Consider the following 16,909-nt stretch of genomic DNA (forward strand, 5'->3'; position numbering starts at 1 on the left):
CACGATTTCTTGAGCTCAGTCTTGCAACAAGTGTGAGGAGGTCTGAAACCGAACTCCTGGGCTGTGGTGGGAGGGTTTAGGTCTGCGTTGGGTGCAGGATGACAGCCCGTCCAACTGCCTGGAGCAGGAGCGCCCTTTGTTCCACTGGGATTACATCTGCCCTTCACATTCATTCATGACTTATGAAACCTCACGCACCGCTGTTGTTTACGATCTTTTATTAGCCCCGGATCCTTCCTTGTGGAACTCCCATTTCAGAAATGCATTCAGCGTTTTGCAGCAGGTAAACAACATACGACGGAGAAAGTGATCATCTGTCACTTTAAGCTTTAAGAGAGTAGACTTTAACATTCTCTTGCTAGCAGATAAAGCACTGAATGGTTTTGGCCCAAAATCCATCACAGACCTTCTAGTCCAATTCACAGACAAACAATTCAGATACTTAAAAAAAAAAAAAATCCAGATACTTAATTTCAGTGCAAAAAAAATCAGATACTTAATTTAAGTGCAAAAAAAAATTCAGATACTTAATTTAAGTACAAAAAAAATCAGATACTTAATTTAAGTGCCAAAAAAAAAAATTCAGATACTTGATTTAAGTGCCAAAAAAAAACCATTCAGATACTTAATTTAAGTGCAAAAAAAAAAAATCTGATACTTAATTTAAGTTAAAAAAAAAAAAAAAATTCAGATACTTAATTAAAGTGCAAAAAAAATCCAGATACTTAATTTAAGTACAAAAAAAATCAGATACTTAATTTAAGTGCCAAAAAAAAAAAATTCTGATACTTGATTTAAGTCCCAAAAAAAAACCATTCAGATACTTAATTTAAGTGCAAAAAAAAAAAATCTGATACTTAATTTAAGTTAAAAAAAAAAAAAAATTCAGATACTTAATTAAAGTGCAAAAAAAATCCAGATACTTAATTTAAGTACAAAAAAAATCAGATACTTAATTTAAGTGCAAAAAAAAAAAAATCAGATACTTAATTTAAGTGCAAAACAAACTCAGATACTTAATTAAAGTGCAAAAAAAATCCAGATACTTAATTTAAGTGCAAAAAAACAACAACATTCAGATACTTAATTTAAGTGCAAAAAAAAATTCAGATACTTAATTTAAGTGCAAAAAAACAACAACATTCAGATACTTAATTTAAGTGCAAAAAAAAATTCAGATACTTAATTTAAGTACAAAAAAAAATCAGATACTTAATTTAAGTGCCAAAAAAAAAAATTCAGATACTTGATTTAAGTGCCAAAAAAAAAACATTCAGATACTTAATTTAAGTGCAAAAAAAAAAATCTGATACTTAATTTAAGTTAAAAAAAAAAAAAATTCAGATACTTAATTAAAGTGCAAAAAAAATCCAGATACTTAATTTCAGTGCAAAAAAAAATCAGATACTTAATTTAAGTGCAAAACAAACTCAGATACTTAATTAAAGTGCAAAAAAAATCCAGATACTTAATTTAAGTGCAAAAAGAAAACAACCTTCAGATACTTAATGTAAGTGCAAAAAAAAATTCAGATACTTAATTTAAGTACAAAAAAAATCAGATACTTAATTTAAGTGCAAAACAAACTCATACTTAATTAAAGTGCAAAAAAAATCCAGATACTTAATTTAAGTGCAAAAAAACAACAACATTCAGATACTTAATTTAAGTGCAAAAAAAATTTCAGATACTTAATTTAAGTACAAAAAAAATCAGATACTTAATTTAAGTCCAAAAAAAAAAAATCAGATACTTGATTTAAGTGCCAAAAAAAAAAATTCAGATACTTGATTTAAGTGCCCAAAAAAAAAAACATTCAGATACTTAATTTAAGTGCAAAAAAAAAAAATCTGATACTTAATTTAAGTTAAAAAAAAAAAAAAATTCAGATACTTAATTTAAGTGCAAAAAAAAATCCAGATACTTAATTTCAGTGCAAAAAAAATCAGATACTTAATTTAAGTGCAAAACAAACTCAGATACTTAATTAAAGTGCAAAAAAAAATCCAGATACTTAATTTAAGTGCAAAAAACAAACAAACATTCAGATACTTAATTTAAGTGCAAAAAAAAAAATCAGATACTTAATTTAAGTACAAAAAAAACCAGATACTTAATTTAAGTGCAAAAAAAAAAATCAGATACTTGATTTAAGTGCCAAAAAAAACAACATTCAGATACTTAATTTAAGTGCAAAAAAAAATAAAAATCTGATACTTAATTTAAGTTTAAAAAAAAATTCAGATACTTAATTTAAGTGCAAAAAAAAATCAGATACTTAATTTAAGTGCAAAAAAAAAAATCAGATACTTAATTTAAGTGCCAAAAAAAACCTCAGATACTTAATTTAAGGGCAAAAAAAAATTCAGATACTTCATTTCAGTGCAAAAAAAATTCAGATAGTTAATTTCAGTGCAAAATTTTTTTACTGAATGTGGAAAAAACAGAAGTGCATAGCGTCGTTTTTTCCATTAAATCACAAATGCGATGATTGGTGTATTTATTATTGCGAGATGACATGAGAAGTCATTCCATAAACATGAACGTAAATATGGTGTTTATTAACAGATATATTCATTATTATTTTACATTACCCCTCTGTCTCGTACTAAATTGAAAAATGATCGGGTTTTCCTGGAGGGGTGTTAGAAAATATCGGTTCAGCAATATATCGCAATATTTCATTTCACTTCACGATACTGTATATATATTTTTAGGTGTTTATTCAAATGCAGATATTGTGGAGGTTCTTTTTTTTCTTTTTTACTAAATGTGGAAAAAAGAGAAGCGCACAATGTCGGTTTTTCCATTAAATCACAAATGCGATGACTGGTGTATTTATTATCGCGAGATGACTCGAGAAGTCGTTCCATAAACAGTCTGAACCATCCAGACCGCTCAGGTGGTCTGGTGCAGGTCTGCTCTGTGTTCCAACAGTCACAACTAAACATGGAGAATCAGCGTTCAGTTTCTATGCTTTGTATATCTGGAACAAACTACCAGAAAATATCAGGTCTGCTGAGAGGCGGAGTTCTTTTAAGTCCAGGTTCCAGACTCACCTGTTCACTGCTGCCTTTGACTAAAAGGCTTTGGACTTTTTACATTTTATATTCTCCTTCCAAACTCTGGACTGTAACTCTTACTTTAACCCTTTCATGCATACTGGTCACTACAGTGGACAGCTAATCTACAGCTGTTCTCTGGTATATTCATGGGTTTTGTTGTTCTTTTCGGGGTTTTTTTTTTTTTTTTTTTTTTTTTTTACACATATCTTTATTAAAGTTTTAAGACACTACATATCTTTTCTGACATGAATTGGTAACGTTATGTACAGGGTGGGGAAGCAAAATTTACAATGAACATTTAGTTGTTTTTTCTCAGCAGGCACTACGTCAATTGTTCTGAAACCAAACATATATTGATGTCATAATCATACCTAACACTATTATCCATACCTTTTCAGAAACTTTTGCCCAAATGAGTAATCAGGAAAACAAACGTCAAAGAGTGTGTGATTTGCTGAATGCACTCGTCACACCAAAGGAGATTTCAAAAATAGTTGGAGTGTCCATAAAGACTGTTTATAATGGAAAGAAGAGAATGACTATGAGCAAAACTATTACGAGAAAGTCTGGAAGATACTATTAAAGACGAATGGGAGAAGTTGTCACCCCAATATTTGAGGAACACTTGCGCAAGTTTCAGGAAGTGTGTGAAGGCAGTTATTGAGAAAGAAGGAGGACACATAGAATAAAAACATTTTCTATTATGTCAATTTTCTTGTGGCAAAAAAATTCTCATGACTGTCAATAAACTAATTGGTCATACACTGTCTTTCAATCCCTGCCTCAAAATATTGTAAATTTTGCTTCCCCACTCTGTAGATCTCTCCTGAGCATAAACCCCCAGAATCACAAGCCCTCCCCATAGTTTTCACACAGTTTTTCAGTAAATACGTGTTTCTTTGCTTCAAAAATTAAACGCATTTTGTCCAACTGAGTGGACATTTTTGCAACTTCATGAAAAATAGGTTCATAGGAATTTTTTTTTTTTTTTCCGTTATTTTTTTTTTTTTTATGTATTTTTAAAATTTTTAAATTATTTTTATTTTATTTATTTATTTTTTACTTTTCAGAAGAAAATTTTCAATCACGTTTTTTTTTCATGCCTAAAGAGAAATAAAAACACTCAGGAAAAAAATTTTGATTAAGGTTCTCATAATTTGTGCATGAAAGGGTTAATATGTGTGTGTTGTTATATTTTTGGGTTTTATGTGTTTTCTTACTTGCTGTTCTTAATCACCTTTTACATGTTTCTTTTATAATGTTTTAAATGTGTTTCTTTGTCTCTTGTCGTTGTATTTCACTGTCCTGTGTGAAACACCTTGAATTGCCTTGTTGCTGAAATGTGCAATACAAATAAACTTGCCTTTAGCTGAAAGTAGCAGAAGTGGAGCGCAGACCCCGAAACACACTAGTTGTAGAAATAGCAGTCCGACAAACTCCCCCCCCCCCCCCCCTTCCCCGTGAATAACATCATGAGCCAGAGCCAACAATATCAGCAGAGAAAGTGTGTGGTTGTAGCGCACTGAAAAACCCTGGAATAACAGCAGAAGGCAGAGGCAGAGCTGAATGAGACAGAATTGCGTGACAAGACCAGCGTCTGGAGACACACACACACACACACACACACATAGAAAACATGCTGGGCTCAGTAAGACATTCAGAAGTAATTTTAGATCACTGACCTCTCTATGTCTCCTATTTCTGTTTTACATTAAAGTTTCCGAGGAAAGTCTTCACTTCCACACGACGCCTTTTCCACGCAAGGCATCTTCCAATCCAACTTTAGGATTTTAAAACAACTGCAGTGGACCAAAGGGTTGTACAGAAGAATAATTAAAACCAAAATAGAAGAATAAAATACAGAATAGATTGAAAGACATAGAAACTGTACAAAAAAGAAAAAAGTGCTGTACCGAAGAATAAATGAAACCCAAATAAAAGAATAAAATACAAGAATAGAGTAAAAAGCCATACAATTTAAAAACAACAAAGTAAATAAATAAAATAGATAAATAAGAACAATAAACCACTACAAAATAAAAACAATAGAATAAAGATAGTACCTTCAAACATCTTACATGGTTTCTTGGGAGATTGGAGCCAAGTTTATGTATAAAATCTTGAATTAAGCAAAAAAAAAAAAAATCTTGAACTAAGCAAAAAAAAAAAATCCTGAATAAAGTTTTAAAAAAAAATAAATCTTGAATTACGTGAAAAAAATCTTGAATTAAGCAAAAAAAAACTTCAGTTAAGCAAAAAAAATCTTGAATTAAGCAAAAATAAACCTTGAATAAAGCAAAAAAAATTAAAAAAAATCTTCAATTAAGGAAAAAAAATCTTGAATGAAGAAAAAAAGAAGAATCTTAAAGTTTAGATGGCTGACCTCTCTATGTCTCCTGTTTCTGTTTTACATTAAAGTTTCTGAGGAAAGCATTCGCTTCCACATGACACCTTTTCCACCCAAGGCATCTTGGGAGATCGGAGTTGAGCTTTTGCTTTTTGGTTGGAGTGTTTTTGTCTTTAGTGAGCGAGAGAAAGCGCTGTGTATGTGTGAGATAGACGGCAGGACAGTTCTTACCTGTGAACACAGTCTGTGGGCTGGATGATAGCAGGATGGAATTGAAATGCACAGCTTAGTGTATTTACCTTTCAGACCCCCCCGCCCTTCTGCTATTGTTGTGTATTTGGTATCTATTTCTGACACATGCTTCCCCGAGAAATTCAGCAAATGATTTGCAAGGGCTTGAACAAACTGCATTTGGTGGAATGAGCTCATCTCACTCAGGTGGTTGAAAACATCCCTGCCGTGAATTTCAGGAACACAACAGGCTGTTTGTGGGAGCGGATACCGCTTCGCATTTATATTCAACTGCTGACACTTGTTCTGTGTTCCAGTATACATTAAATGGGTTCGTTTATATTCACATTAGTGTCCACGTCTTTATAGATACATAAACAGAAAGCTACTGTTTTTCCCCCAAAACCAATGATCTGTTAATTTTTTGAGTGAAAACATTAAAACCCTAAATTTAACCGTTAAGTGGAATAATGAACATGAAGTGTCGTTTCATCCAGGCTCCGTTCACACAGCAGGTCTAATGCACTATTCACATTTTTGGGTGAAATCTGACTTTTTTTTCATATTCCACATTAATGCGACTTCTATCAGTTTTGAGTCTGAACTGAATGTGATTCTGAAGTGACCCACATGCACTAAAGAGGTCCTGAAGTGACCCCCATGCACTGAAGAGGTCTTGACGGAATACCAGACTATGCATACACACACTGTGTTTACAGAAGGAAATCTGGTTTTCCTCCGCTCTGACCAACAACTGGGATGTTTGTCGCATTTCAGTGACGTAAAGGTCAGATAAATGCGACGTGGATGTTCAGACTGAAGTCACATTGAAAAATATCAGATATGGATCAGATTTAGGACCACATATGAAAGTGGTCCGGGTCAGATTTAGGACCACATATGAAAGTGGTCCGGGTCGGATTTAGGACCACATATGAAAGTGGTCCGGGTCGGATTTAGGACCACATATGAAAGTGGTCCGGGTCGGATTTAGGACCACATTTGAAAGTGGTCCGGGTCAGATTTAGGACCACATATGAAAGTGGTCTGGGTCGGGTTTAGGACCACAGATTAGATTAGTGCTGTTCAAAGTGTCCTTAGAAGATCAGATACATGTCACCTTTACCTGAGTGTGAACGGAGCCTTAGTACCAGTTAACATTGCAGTGTCCTCCAGAACCCTGAACAGCTGTGGGTGCACATTACTGATGAATAAACCCAGTGGCTTTAGTGTCAGAGCGTCATCAGACCAGCAGTGACACACCATCACACAGTCAATATGCAGACCGCAGCAGGATGATGAACGCAGTGGAAAACCGTACTTTACTGTTACAGGATAAATATATTTGGATGCTTTTCCGTTTGCATTTGAAACATTTGTATTTGAGTCCAGACGTTTAGGAAAAGTTTGCTCCTAACAGTTCCTGTAGAATTGAACCGTCCATAGATTGCCTTTGGTGGATGGATGCTGATCCACCGCACTTCCTGTGTGGATCAATCAGAGCACTAATGGGTTGGCAGGACCGGGCTGTGCACCGCACTGCACCGCACTGGAGCAGGTGTGCTCTAGGGCTAAGTGAAAAACCAGTCAATACTGTGGGGGGGGCTGTGTGTGTGTGTGTGTGTGCGCATACACATGCATTAGTCTTTGCATTATCTCAGTGAAAGTGTGTGCATGTACCGCCGTGTGTGTGTGTGTGCGCACGTGTGTGTGTGTTTACAGCTAATCCATGGCTCTGCCTGTGTGACGTCTCCCGGTAAATTGTTTATATCCGCCCAGGCTTTGCCTACATGAATAATTTGTTTGCCTTATAAATATTTGAATGGACACCAATCATTAATATGCACCGACACAGTCTGTCTGTAAAACACTCACATACACTAAACCGCTGACACTCCCTCCATCAGTTATTACATGTGTGTTCGCTGCTGTATCATGTCGACGATCACATGTCGTATAAACCAGGTGGTTCTGAACTGGTCTGGGTTCTGGACCCACTATCACCGCTCTATGACCAGACCAGACCCAAAAAGTTAACTCTGGCAATAGGGCTGGAAGAAAATCTTGGACCTTACAGACCCTGGAGACCACATTGGACCTTACAGACCCTGGAGACCACATTGGACCTTACAGACCCTGGAGACCACATTGGACTTTACAGACCCTGGAGACCACATTGGACCTTACAGACCCTGGAGACCACATTGGACTTTACAGACCCTGGAGACCACATTGGACCTTACAGACCCTGGAGACCACATTGGACTTTACAGACCCTGGAGACCACATTGGACCTTACAGACCCTGGAGACCACATTGGACCTTACAGACCCTGGAGACCACATTGGACTTTACAGACCCTGGAGACCACATTGGACCTTACAGACCCTGGAGACCACATTGGACCTTACAGACCCTGGAGACCACATTGGACTTTACAGACCCTGGAGACCACATTGGACCTTACAGACCCTGGAGACCACATTGGACCTCAGATTGGGGACTCACTGTCCTCACTGGAACTGTTACTGTCACTGTCTTATAATGTATGCAGAAATTACCAAAAGTAGTCACTTGCTCAACAAAGGGTTAAAGCCCACTCTTCTGCAACAAAAACACTTAAAAAACATTAAAAGTACCAAACTGTGTCACAGTCTCATTACACTATAATTAAAAATGTCAAATCTGTGGAAAAAAAAAAAACTAGTCAATATATTGACCGATCACCAAACGCCCACAGATCCATACATCTATTCCAGACCAATGCATTTGTTCTACATTCAAAGACACATGGACAAAGCAAAGTCAAACAAACGTGTTCATCGATCAGCATCACACAGAATTGTGTTGTTCCAACCAAGGTTACGAAGGTAACGAAAACTAACGAAATGGTGAAAACTAGAATTGAAAAACATTTTCATTAACTGAAATAAATAAAAACTATAATTAAACAAAAAACAAAAGATAACTAACTGAAACTGTATTGTGTCTTTACAAAACTAACTAAAACGGATAAAAATTACGGATAAAATTCCCTTCGTTTTGTCAATATCGGATTGATATGAAATCGATTTATTTCACTCGAGCACTTTTATCTGCTGGCACCATACGACACTTGATGGTCCGTCACGTGTAGTTTCCAGTCGTCTTCTGGTCCCCACTCTACCTGGAAACATGGAGACTAAAGTTGGGAGAAAGCAGCAGAGTCCTGTCTGGGATTTATTTGAATACAACGGAGAAGAAGAGGAAAAAAATATGAAAAAACTAAAACTACAATGAACTGAACTAAAACTAAGCATTTAGAAAAAAACAAAAACTAATAAAAACTAGCAAACCTGCTCTAAAAATGAATTAAAACGAACTGAATTAGAGAAAAAAAGTCAAAACTAAATAAAACTAAACTACAATGAAAAATCCAAATATATATATATATATATATATATATATATATATATATATATATATATAAAAATATAACTATAAAATATATAACTATAACCTAGGTTCCAACACAATTGGTTTATTATTATTTTTTGCTCAAACAAAGGAACATGATCCACTGAAAACGGATTTGAGACTCACTTTTGGGTTGCGAACCACCAGTTGGGAATCACTAATATAAACCATTGTCCACTAGCGGTGTGTATTGGCTAAAATCTGGTGATACGATACAAATCACAATACTAGGATCACGATATGATATATCACGATATATCATGATACTATTAAAAAGGCAATTGATTGATGATTATGTCCTTGAAGAATTGAATTACAGCAGAAATCTGCACAAATACTAAACATTTTTATTTGATCCCAACAGGATCTAATGTTATATCACAAAATGTTCCTGTGTTCAAACTGAAATTCTGTTTTACAGACATTACAGTTTAAGATCCTGTTCAAATGTTCATATTCTATTAGTTCAGAACTAACATCAGAACAGTATTTTAGTTCAATCCCAACAAAAGAACGAACATTATTTAATAAAACTGTGTTAAATAGCAATAAATAAAATATAAACAAAAAAGAAAAACAAAAATGAATCTCCACAATATTTGCATTTGAATAAATACCTCAAAATATCGATACAGTACTTTTTAATATCAGTACAGTATTGTGAAATGAAATGTCGCGATATATTGCAGAACTGACATTTTCTAACACCCTTAAAGGAAACACAATCATTTTTTAAATTTAGTACAAGATAGAGGGGTAATATAAAATAGAAATAATGAATATATCTGTAAATAAACACCATATTTACGTTCATGTTTATGGAATGACTTCTCGTGTCATCTCGCGATAATAAATACACAAATCATCGCATTTGTGGTTTAGTGGAAAAACTGGCATTACGTGCTTCTGGTTTTGTCCACATTTAGTAAAAAAAAGAAAAGCAAAAATGAACCTCCACAAAATCTGCATTTGAATAAATACCTAAAAATATGGATACAGTACTTTTGAATATTGTGAAATGAAATATCCCGATATATTGCAGAACCAGTATTTTCTTCCACTCCTACATGAGCAGATTGTAGTACCAACAAAAGCAGAGTGAATCACATCTCTGCCATAAAGCGGAGCGGCCCCGAGGACATGCAGGAGTAATAACAGCCGACGTAGCGTTAATAGAAGTCAGCTAAGGTCAGAGATGGTGACGGTGATGAAGTTGCAATGTGCTGACTGCCGTCGAGCTGGGACCGACCAATCAGAGCGCAGATGTACAGAGACAGCAGGCCTGCCGCCGTCGTAACAGAGCGGACTTCCGCCGCACCGAACACACGGCCAGACGCCCCACCGGCCGCTTGGCTGACCTTCGCTCACACAGCAGATGTAGAGAGAGAGAGGGAGAGGGGACACGCCAAGAGCTGACCCCCCCACCAGCCCCGCCCCCCAGCCCCGTCATCAATAATCACAGACGGTAATGTTCAAATGGATCCAGGGGAACGGTCCGAAAAGTCGCATTCTCATTCAGAAAGCATCGGCATGTCTCCGTCTCACACTTGTTCTGTGTAATGTGGAAATGGAAAAGATAAGATTCTCTCTGAGGGGAAATTATTATTATGATTGCCCCCCCAATTTACTATAGAAACCATTTTATTTTGTAGAAGTGATTTGAAACCTACGACTGTGTAAGACGTAAGAATATAAAGACGTAAGACGTAAGAATATAAAAACACTGTCACTATGAGAATAAAATCGTAAAATATTGAATTTTACGAGTAAAGTCGAATACAAAAAGAGTTATAATTTCACGAGAATAAAGTTGTAATATTATGAGAAAAATGTTGTCATATTTTGAGAATAAAACCATAATATTATTAGAATAATGTCGCAATTTAAAAACAGGCCGGAAATATATTGTAATTTACATAATAAAGTCGTCCCCACTCGTCGCATAATGTAGAACTTAGACCATTTTTTGAGGTTCTACTTTCATTTGGGGTTTACGCACAAAGGCCAAATACTGAGACTAGTAGCCCCGCCCACCAAAGACTGAGCCTATTAGCCCCGCCCACCATCTTTGAGGACAGTTCGCACACATTTGGGTGTGTTTCGTCGTAAGAACCGAACAGATTTGGAGCAATTTACCTCTTTAGTGGAGGAGGAGCTGACTGGAAGTGGTCGACTGCAGGGTTATCGATGGTTACACCACGACTTTATTCCCGTAAATTCGATTTTTCACACCTGTTTTTAAATTACAACGTTATTACCCCACCCCCTGAAGGGGAGGCAAGGGGTAGTGTTTTGTTGGTTTGGTTTGGTTCGTTTGTTTACACTTTAGCAACAAAACTATTGGTTGAATTCAGACCTAACTGGGTTTATAGATTACCAGTGAAAAGAATAGATGTGATTACATTTTGGGGAAAGTAGGTCAAAGGTCAAAGTTATTATGATTTTTTTTTTTTTTTTTTTAATCTTCCCATTTACTTATAAGGGGGGAAATACGTGTGAGGGGCGGGGTTTGTTCTCACTACTTGTTCTCGTAAAATTATGGCTTTATTCTCGAAATATGACATTATTCTCATAATATTACGACTTCATTCTCGAAAAATTATGACTCTTGTTGTATTTGACTTTATTCTCATCAAACAGGTTTTATCTCCATATTTTATTATCGACTTTATACTCGCAGTGACAAGTGTTTTTATTTTCTCGTGTGGCCCTAAAACACCGTCGTAGAAACGAGCACCAGGATGCGTGTTGAAAAATCACTACCTTATTCAAAGTGAAACGACACGGAAAACGTGTTCAGTTCCAAACATTCTGCTCTTCAGTTGAAAGTGATTTATTTGGAGAACAGATCGATTTGTCTCACATTTACTTATAATGGGCAAAATTTCAAATGTCGATAAAAACATCAATTTTGTTTCAGTTTACTTCAAAGTTGGCACATATATAGAGGCAACTGATATGACACCAGCACATGCATAGACATAATGACATCAGCTGGACCGATGACACGTGCTGATTGGAAGATCGGTCCAAAGGCTGAATCCCGTTTGATTGACAGCTATTCTCATATCTACTCCTTCACTTGACAGAGTTCAGTTTAATACCGTCGCACATTCTGTTTGTGAAATCGAGAGACAAACCACTATGAAATTACTTGTTCATTTCTTGCTGTAAATAAAACACACTCACTCCCTGGAAAAGACGCCTACTTGGTACGATAAGGCCACTGACCATTTTCTTACAAAGGAACGGAGGGCCGAATTTATGTTTAAATACCTTGACAATTTTTTTTAATGTAAGCCGACAATGAGCTTCCCCTGTCTGAAGGACGAGCAGCCGCTACTGCTCTACATATGTGCATACTGTAATATTATGTTTTCATATTATAACATAAGTAGTGCTGTCAAACGATTACATTGTTTAAGCAGATTAATCACAGGGTTGCTGTGGATTAATTTTGATTAATCACAATTAAATATCATTCATTTTTAATCTATATTAATTGTGTTTCGTTTTGCATAAACATACAAACTCAATAAAGAAGTGAATATATCTGCATTGAACGGGTTTATGAAACACCTTCAACAGTTTCAACAGTTTCAACTCTTCCATCTTGGTTTTGTTTCTCCTCATATTTCCATCCAGAGGGACAATGTGGTGTTTTTTTATGGGTCAGTTCTGCTGGTTCTGCTGTAGATGGTTCATGGAGGTCACATTTATGATCAGATTCAACAGGATTAATCTGAGTTAATGGGTTAATTTTGACAGGTCTAATAATAAGATACTCATTATTATTATTATTATTATTATTATTATTATTATTATTATTATTATCATTATTATCATTATTACTTCTTCTTTGCTACTAGTTTCTACTTGTACTTTTCAATGTGTGATTGTAATTTTTCCCTGTTTTTTTTTTTTTTATAGTTATTGTTTTTGTTATGCCTTGTTTGTATATTCAGTGTTTGTGCTTCTTTTGGAACCTCAGTTTCCTCAGGGCTCTATCTAATCGAATCTAATCTGATTCTATCTAATCTAGTCTGGTCAGGTCGGGTTTAGTAGTCTAGTCTAGAGTAGTCTAGTCTGATCTGATCTAATTTAATCTAATCTAATCTTCTTGGGTCTTGTAGTCTAATCTAGTCTCGTCTAGTCTGATCTGATCTAATTTAATCTAATCTTCTTGGGTCTTGTAGTCTAATCTAGTCTCATCTAGTCTGATCTGATCTAATGTAATCTAATCTAATCTGATCTAATATAATATAATCTGGTCTGGTCGGGTAGGGTAGGGTCTAGTAGTCTAGTCTAGTCTGATCTGATCTAATGTAAAGTAATCTAAATCTAATCTAATCTAAATTGATCTAATCTAAATCTAATCTAATCTAGTATAGCCTGGTCTGGTCTGATCTAATATAATCTAAATCTGATTTGATCTAATCTAGTCTAGTCTGATCTAATCTGATCTAATCTAAATATGGGAGGATGAGGGCCTTTCACAGATCACTTTCTGCAGATAACTGGGTCCTTTTCTTTCTTTCTTTGTTCTGTGAATGTAAATCTGTTCACATGAGGATTCACAGCGTCGTTGGGTGGGGGTTATAAATCCTCATGTCACGTGTATATTTTATGTTTGTTTTTTGTACTTTTCTACTGTGCAATGAAACCTCAGAATAAAATATTTAAAAAAAAAACAAAGCATCACCGTTACATTTGACAGTTTTACAAACACCTAGGATTCACTGGTGATTGAATGATTCTCAACGTGAACTAACCGAAGTGTGTATTTGCGTGTGTTTTGCAGCTAGGGATGTAACGATTACCGGTATAACGATAAACCACGGTAAAATTGCAGACGGTTAGTATTACCGTTTAAATTCTAATTATCATGATAACCGCGTTTGATTACTGCCCTTTTCAAAGTTTTAAAGGTATGCTTTTATGTCAAATATTTGAGTATAGTTTTAATTTATTACAATTTTATTTGTATATACTTAATATTTGGAACTAATATTCACTTTTAAAGTCTTTGAAAAGGTTCGTAAAGCATCTGTGTGTTATTTATGCAATACATTATATACATTTTTCAAATCGGATTTTATATATTTTTTGTGTTTTCTGGCCTTTTGTGTTGCTATAGTAGGTTAAAGTGAATAAAATAGTAGACAAATGAAATAGAAAAACAGATCCAAAACATGGGTATTGTAAACATTTGTTTATATAGTATATCAAGGCAAAATCAAAAGGACTGAAAAATGGACAAAATAGGCTCAGACCACTAAGGGTTAATATTTGAATGTTTCTGCAACAGAAGGTACATTGTACCAATTATTTTATTTATTTATTTATTTATTTTTCAAAATACAACTTGGTTAAATTATTTCAGTGTGTGTATTAGTACTTTTTGAACATTTTGGGCACAGTTTCAACAATACCATGATAATAATGATAACTGTGATAATTTGGGTCACAATAACCGTGATATGAAATATTCATATCATTACATCCCTATTTGCAGGTAACACCTCAGACGTGAACTAACCGTAGTGTGTATTTGTGTGTGTATTTTACAGGTAACATCTCCACTGGTGTGAACCTGGACGTGTGCTCTGTGTGCAGCCATGGGCCACAGCGCTGTGCTTCTGCTGCTGCTGCTGCTGCTCACGGCCTCACACACACTCCTCGCCGTCAGCTTCCCGGAGGACGTCGTACCCCTGGATGTCGTTGACGCCCACTGTGAGTACACGCCGCCTGCACGACGATGATCTCAGCAAGTTGGAGAGTCGGGGGGAAAGTGGGGGATTTGTTAGATCAGGGCTGTCAAACTCCTTTCAGTTCAGTTCCACATACAGCCTAATATGATCTAAAGTGGGCCAGACCAGTAAAATAATATAAATAATTGGATAAGAACTGATAAATAATGTCAAATCCAAAGTTTTTTTCTATGTTTTTAAGTGAAAAAAACTCAAGTTCCATCATGAAAATGCTTACATCTACAAACCGTACTTGAACATAACATGAACAAATATGAAGTCTGTGGAATTGTACCAGTATTCTGCCTCTTACTAAATGTTTTGTGTATTTCTAGATCCACTGTGATCTGTAAGTTGTGATGCACATGTATAAGGCATAATATTGTTAACATTGCACTTATTTTTCTGAAGAATTTTCAGGTTATTCAAATTTTTTTGTAAAAGGCTAGTAAATGTAAACATTTTTGTGTAATTTTACTTTTTTTTTACACTACAACAAAGAGAAAAATTTGCTGTTTTCATTATTTATAGGTTATTATGATAGTATTTTAACTGGTCTGACCCACTTGAGATTAAACTGACCTAAAGTGATTTGGACATCCTTGATTGTTAATATCTTCAGTGTAATTTCTACATTTCACAGATTCATCCCAGGGGCCAAACTGGACCCTTTGGTGGGCCAGATTTGGCCCCCGGGCTGCATGTTTGACACCTGTGCATTAGAATTACTGCAGTCAACTCTCCTTGCATTTGTAAAAGACACTATGAACTCATTCCAGCAGCTCCAGTGTCGTTAGACGCACCACGCACAGAATAAAGACAAATACAGGCCGTCTTAGTTTTTTTGACCGTGTCAGCGTTAGTCTGCTATAACCATGGTAATAAAATCAATCTGCTGCATGGTCAGCTGTAGCATTAAGTGGATTTCATTTTCATTTCTGTGATACACTGAAGAAGCACGAAGATGTGCTGACATCGGCAGACATTATCAAACAATAAACAGCGCAGTGACACAAAGATGGAATTAGAGGGAATCAGTGAATTAGGCAGTGAGCCAAAAAACATGGTGCAGGTCTCGCTCAAAGTTGTGCTAATTATCTGTATATTGTTCTCTTACCTTGTCACGGCCTAATTTTGGTTAAATCCATCTATTTTTTTGCAAAACTGAAGTTAATCCTCCATTAACCCTAGTTCACAGGTGTCAAACATGTGGCCCGGGGGCCAAATCCGGCCCACCAAAGGGTCCAATGTGGCCCGTGGGATGAATTTGTGAAATGCAAAAATTACACTGAAGATATTAACGATCCTTTTCGTTCAGGTTCCACATTCAGACCAATTCAATCTCAGGTAGGTCATAATAACGTATAATTACTCAGAACTCCAAGTTTTTCTCTTTGTAAATGTAAATGTTTCCATGTATTTACACTAAAACAAAGTATTTGTCATATATGTGGGGGTGCGGTCCATAAGTAACGCTGGTGTGAAACAAAAGTGAAACTTTACATACTTTAAGTGTCCAACTCTGGGTTCTATTCTTGTATTATACAGTGTGTGTGTGTGTGTGTGTGTGTGTGTGTGTGAGAGAGAGAGAGACACACACACACACACACACACAGAGCTAGTGTAAGTGTTTTAGAACTACCGTAGCTCATAGGCAGTAAACAGCGTTTGTCTTCTCTCCGTCTCTTTCCTCGTTGTCTTTCACCTGAACCCGTAGTGGTCCCAGACTGGACTGGACTGATGGTGGAGGGTCTTCAGTCTCTTCCCTCCAGGTTCACATCGTATTTGTTTATTTTTTTTCCTTATATCAGCTGCTATTGCATATTTCAGGTCAATGTGCGCTCCTTCAATATGTCCGTGTGAAACTTGCGTGGATTTAAAGTTCCACATCGAATGACGTCTTTCGTTCCTTTTACTTTTCCTCAACATACCGTGTCGTTTGGGTACAGCTGTGTACCAAACCGAACAGGTGTGTACCGAAAGGGTTCGGTTCGGTATGTGGACCGTTACAGGCCTAATAATTAGGTTTCATGTGTCCAGAGGTGAACGTCTGCATCTGT

General features: G+C 35.8%; 1 protein-coding gene across 2 annotated transcripts in view; it reads left to right on the plus strand.

Annotated features, from left to right (window-relative positions):
- Positions 1-16,909, plus strand: part of sema6d (semaphorin 6D) — a 55,485-nt gene that overhangs the window by 14,276 nt on the left and 24,300 nt on the right. For both annotated transcript variants that reach the window (XM_030125724.1, XM_030125729.1), the window contains exon 2: positions 14,670-14,832. In XM_030125724.1, coding sequence (XP_029981584.1) covers positions 14,718-14,832 — 115 coding nt within the window. In that variant the 5' untranslated portion in view covers positions 14,670-14,717. The remainder of the gene's footprint in view (positions 1-14,669; positions 14,833-16,909) is intronic.

This window comes from Sphaeramia orbicularis, chromosome 3 (assembly GCF_902148855.1).
Source record: "Sphaeramia orbicularis chromosome 3, fSphaOr1.1, whole genome shotgun sequence".
In the NCBI taxonomy this organism is placed as follows: Eukaryota; Metazoa; Chordata; class Actinopteri; order Kurtiformes; family Apogonidae; genus Sphaeramia; species Sphaeramia orbicularis.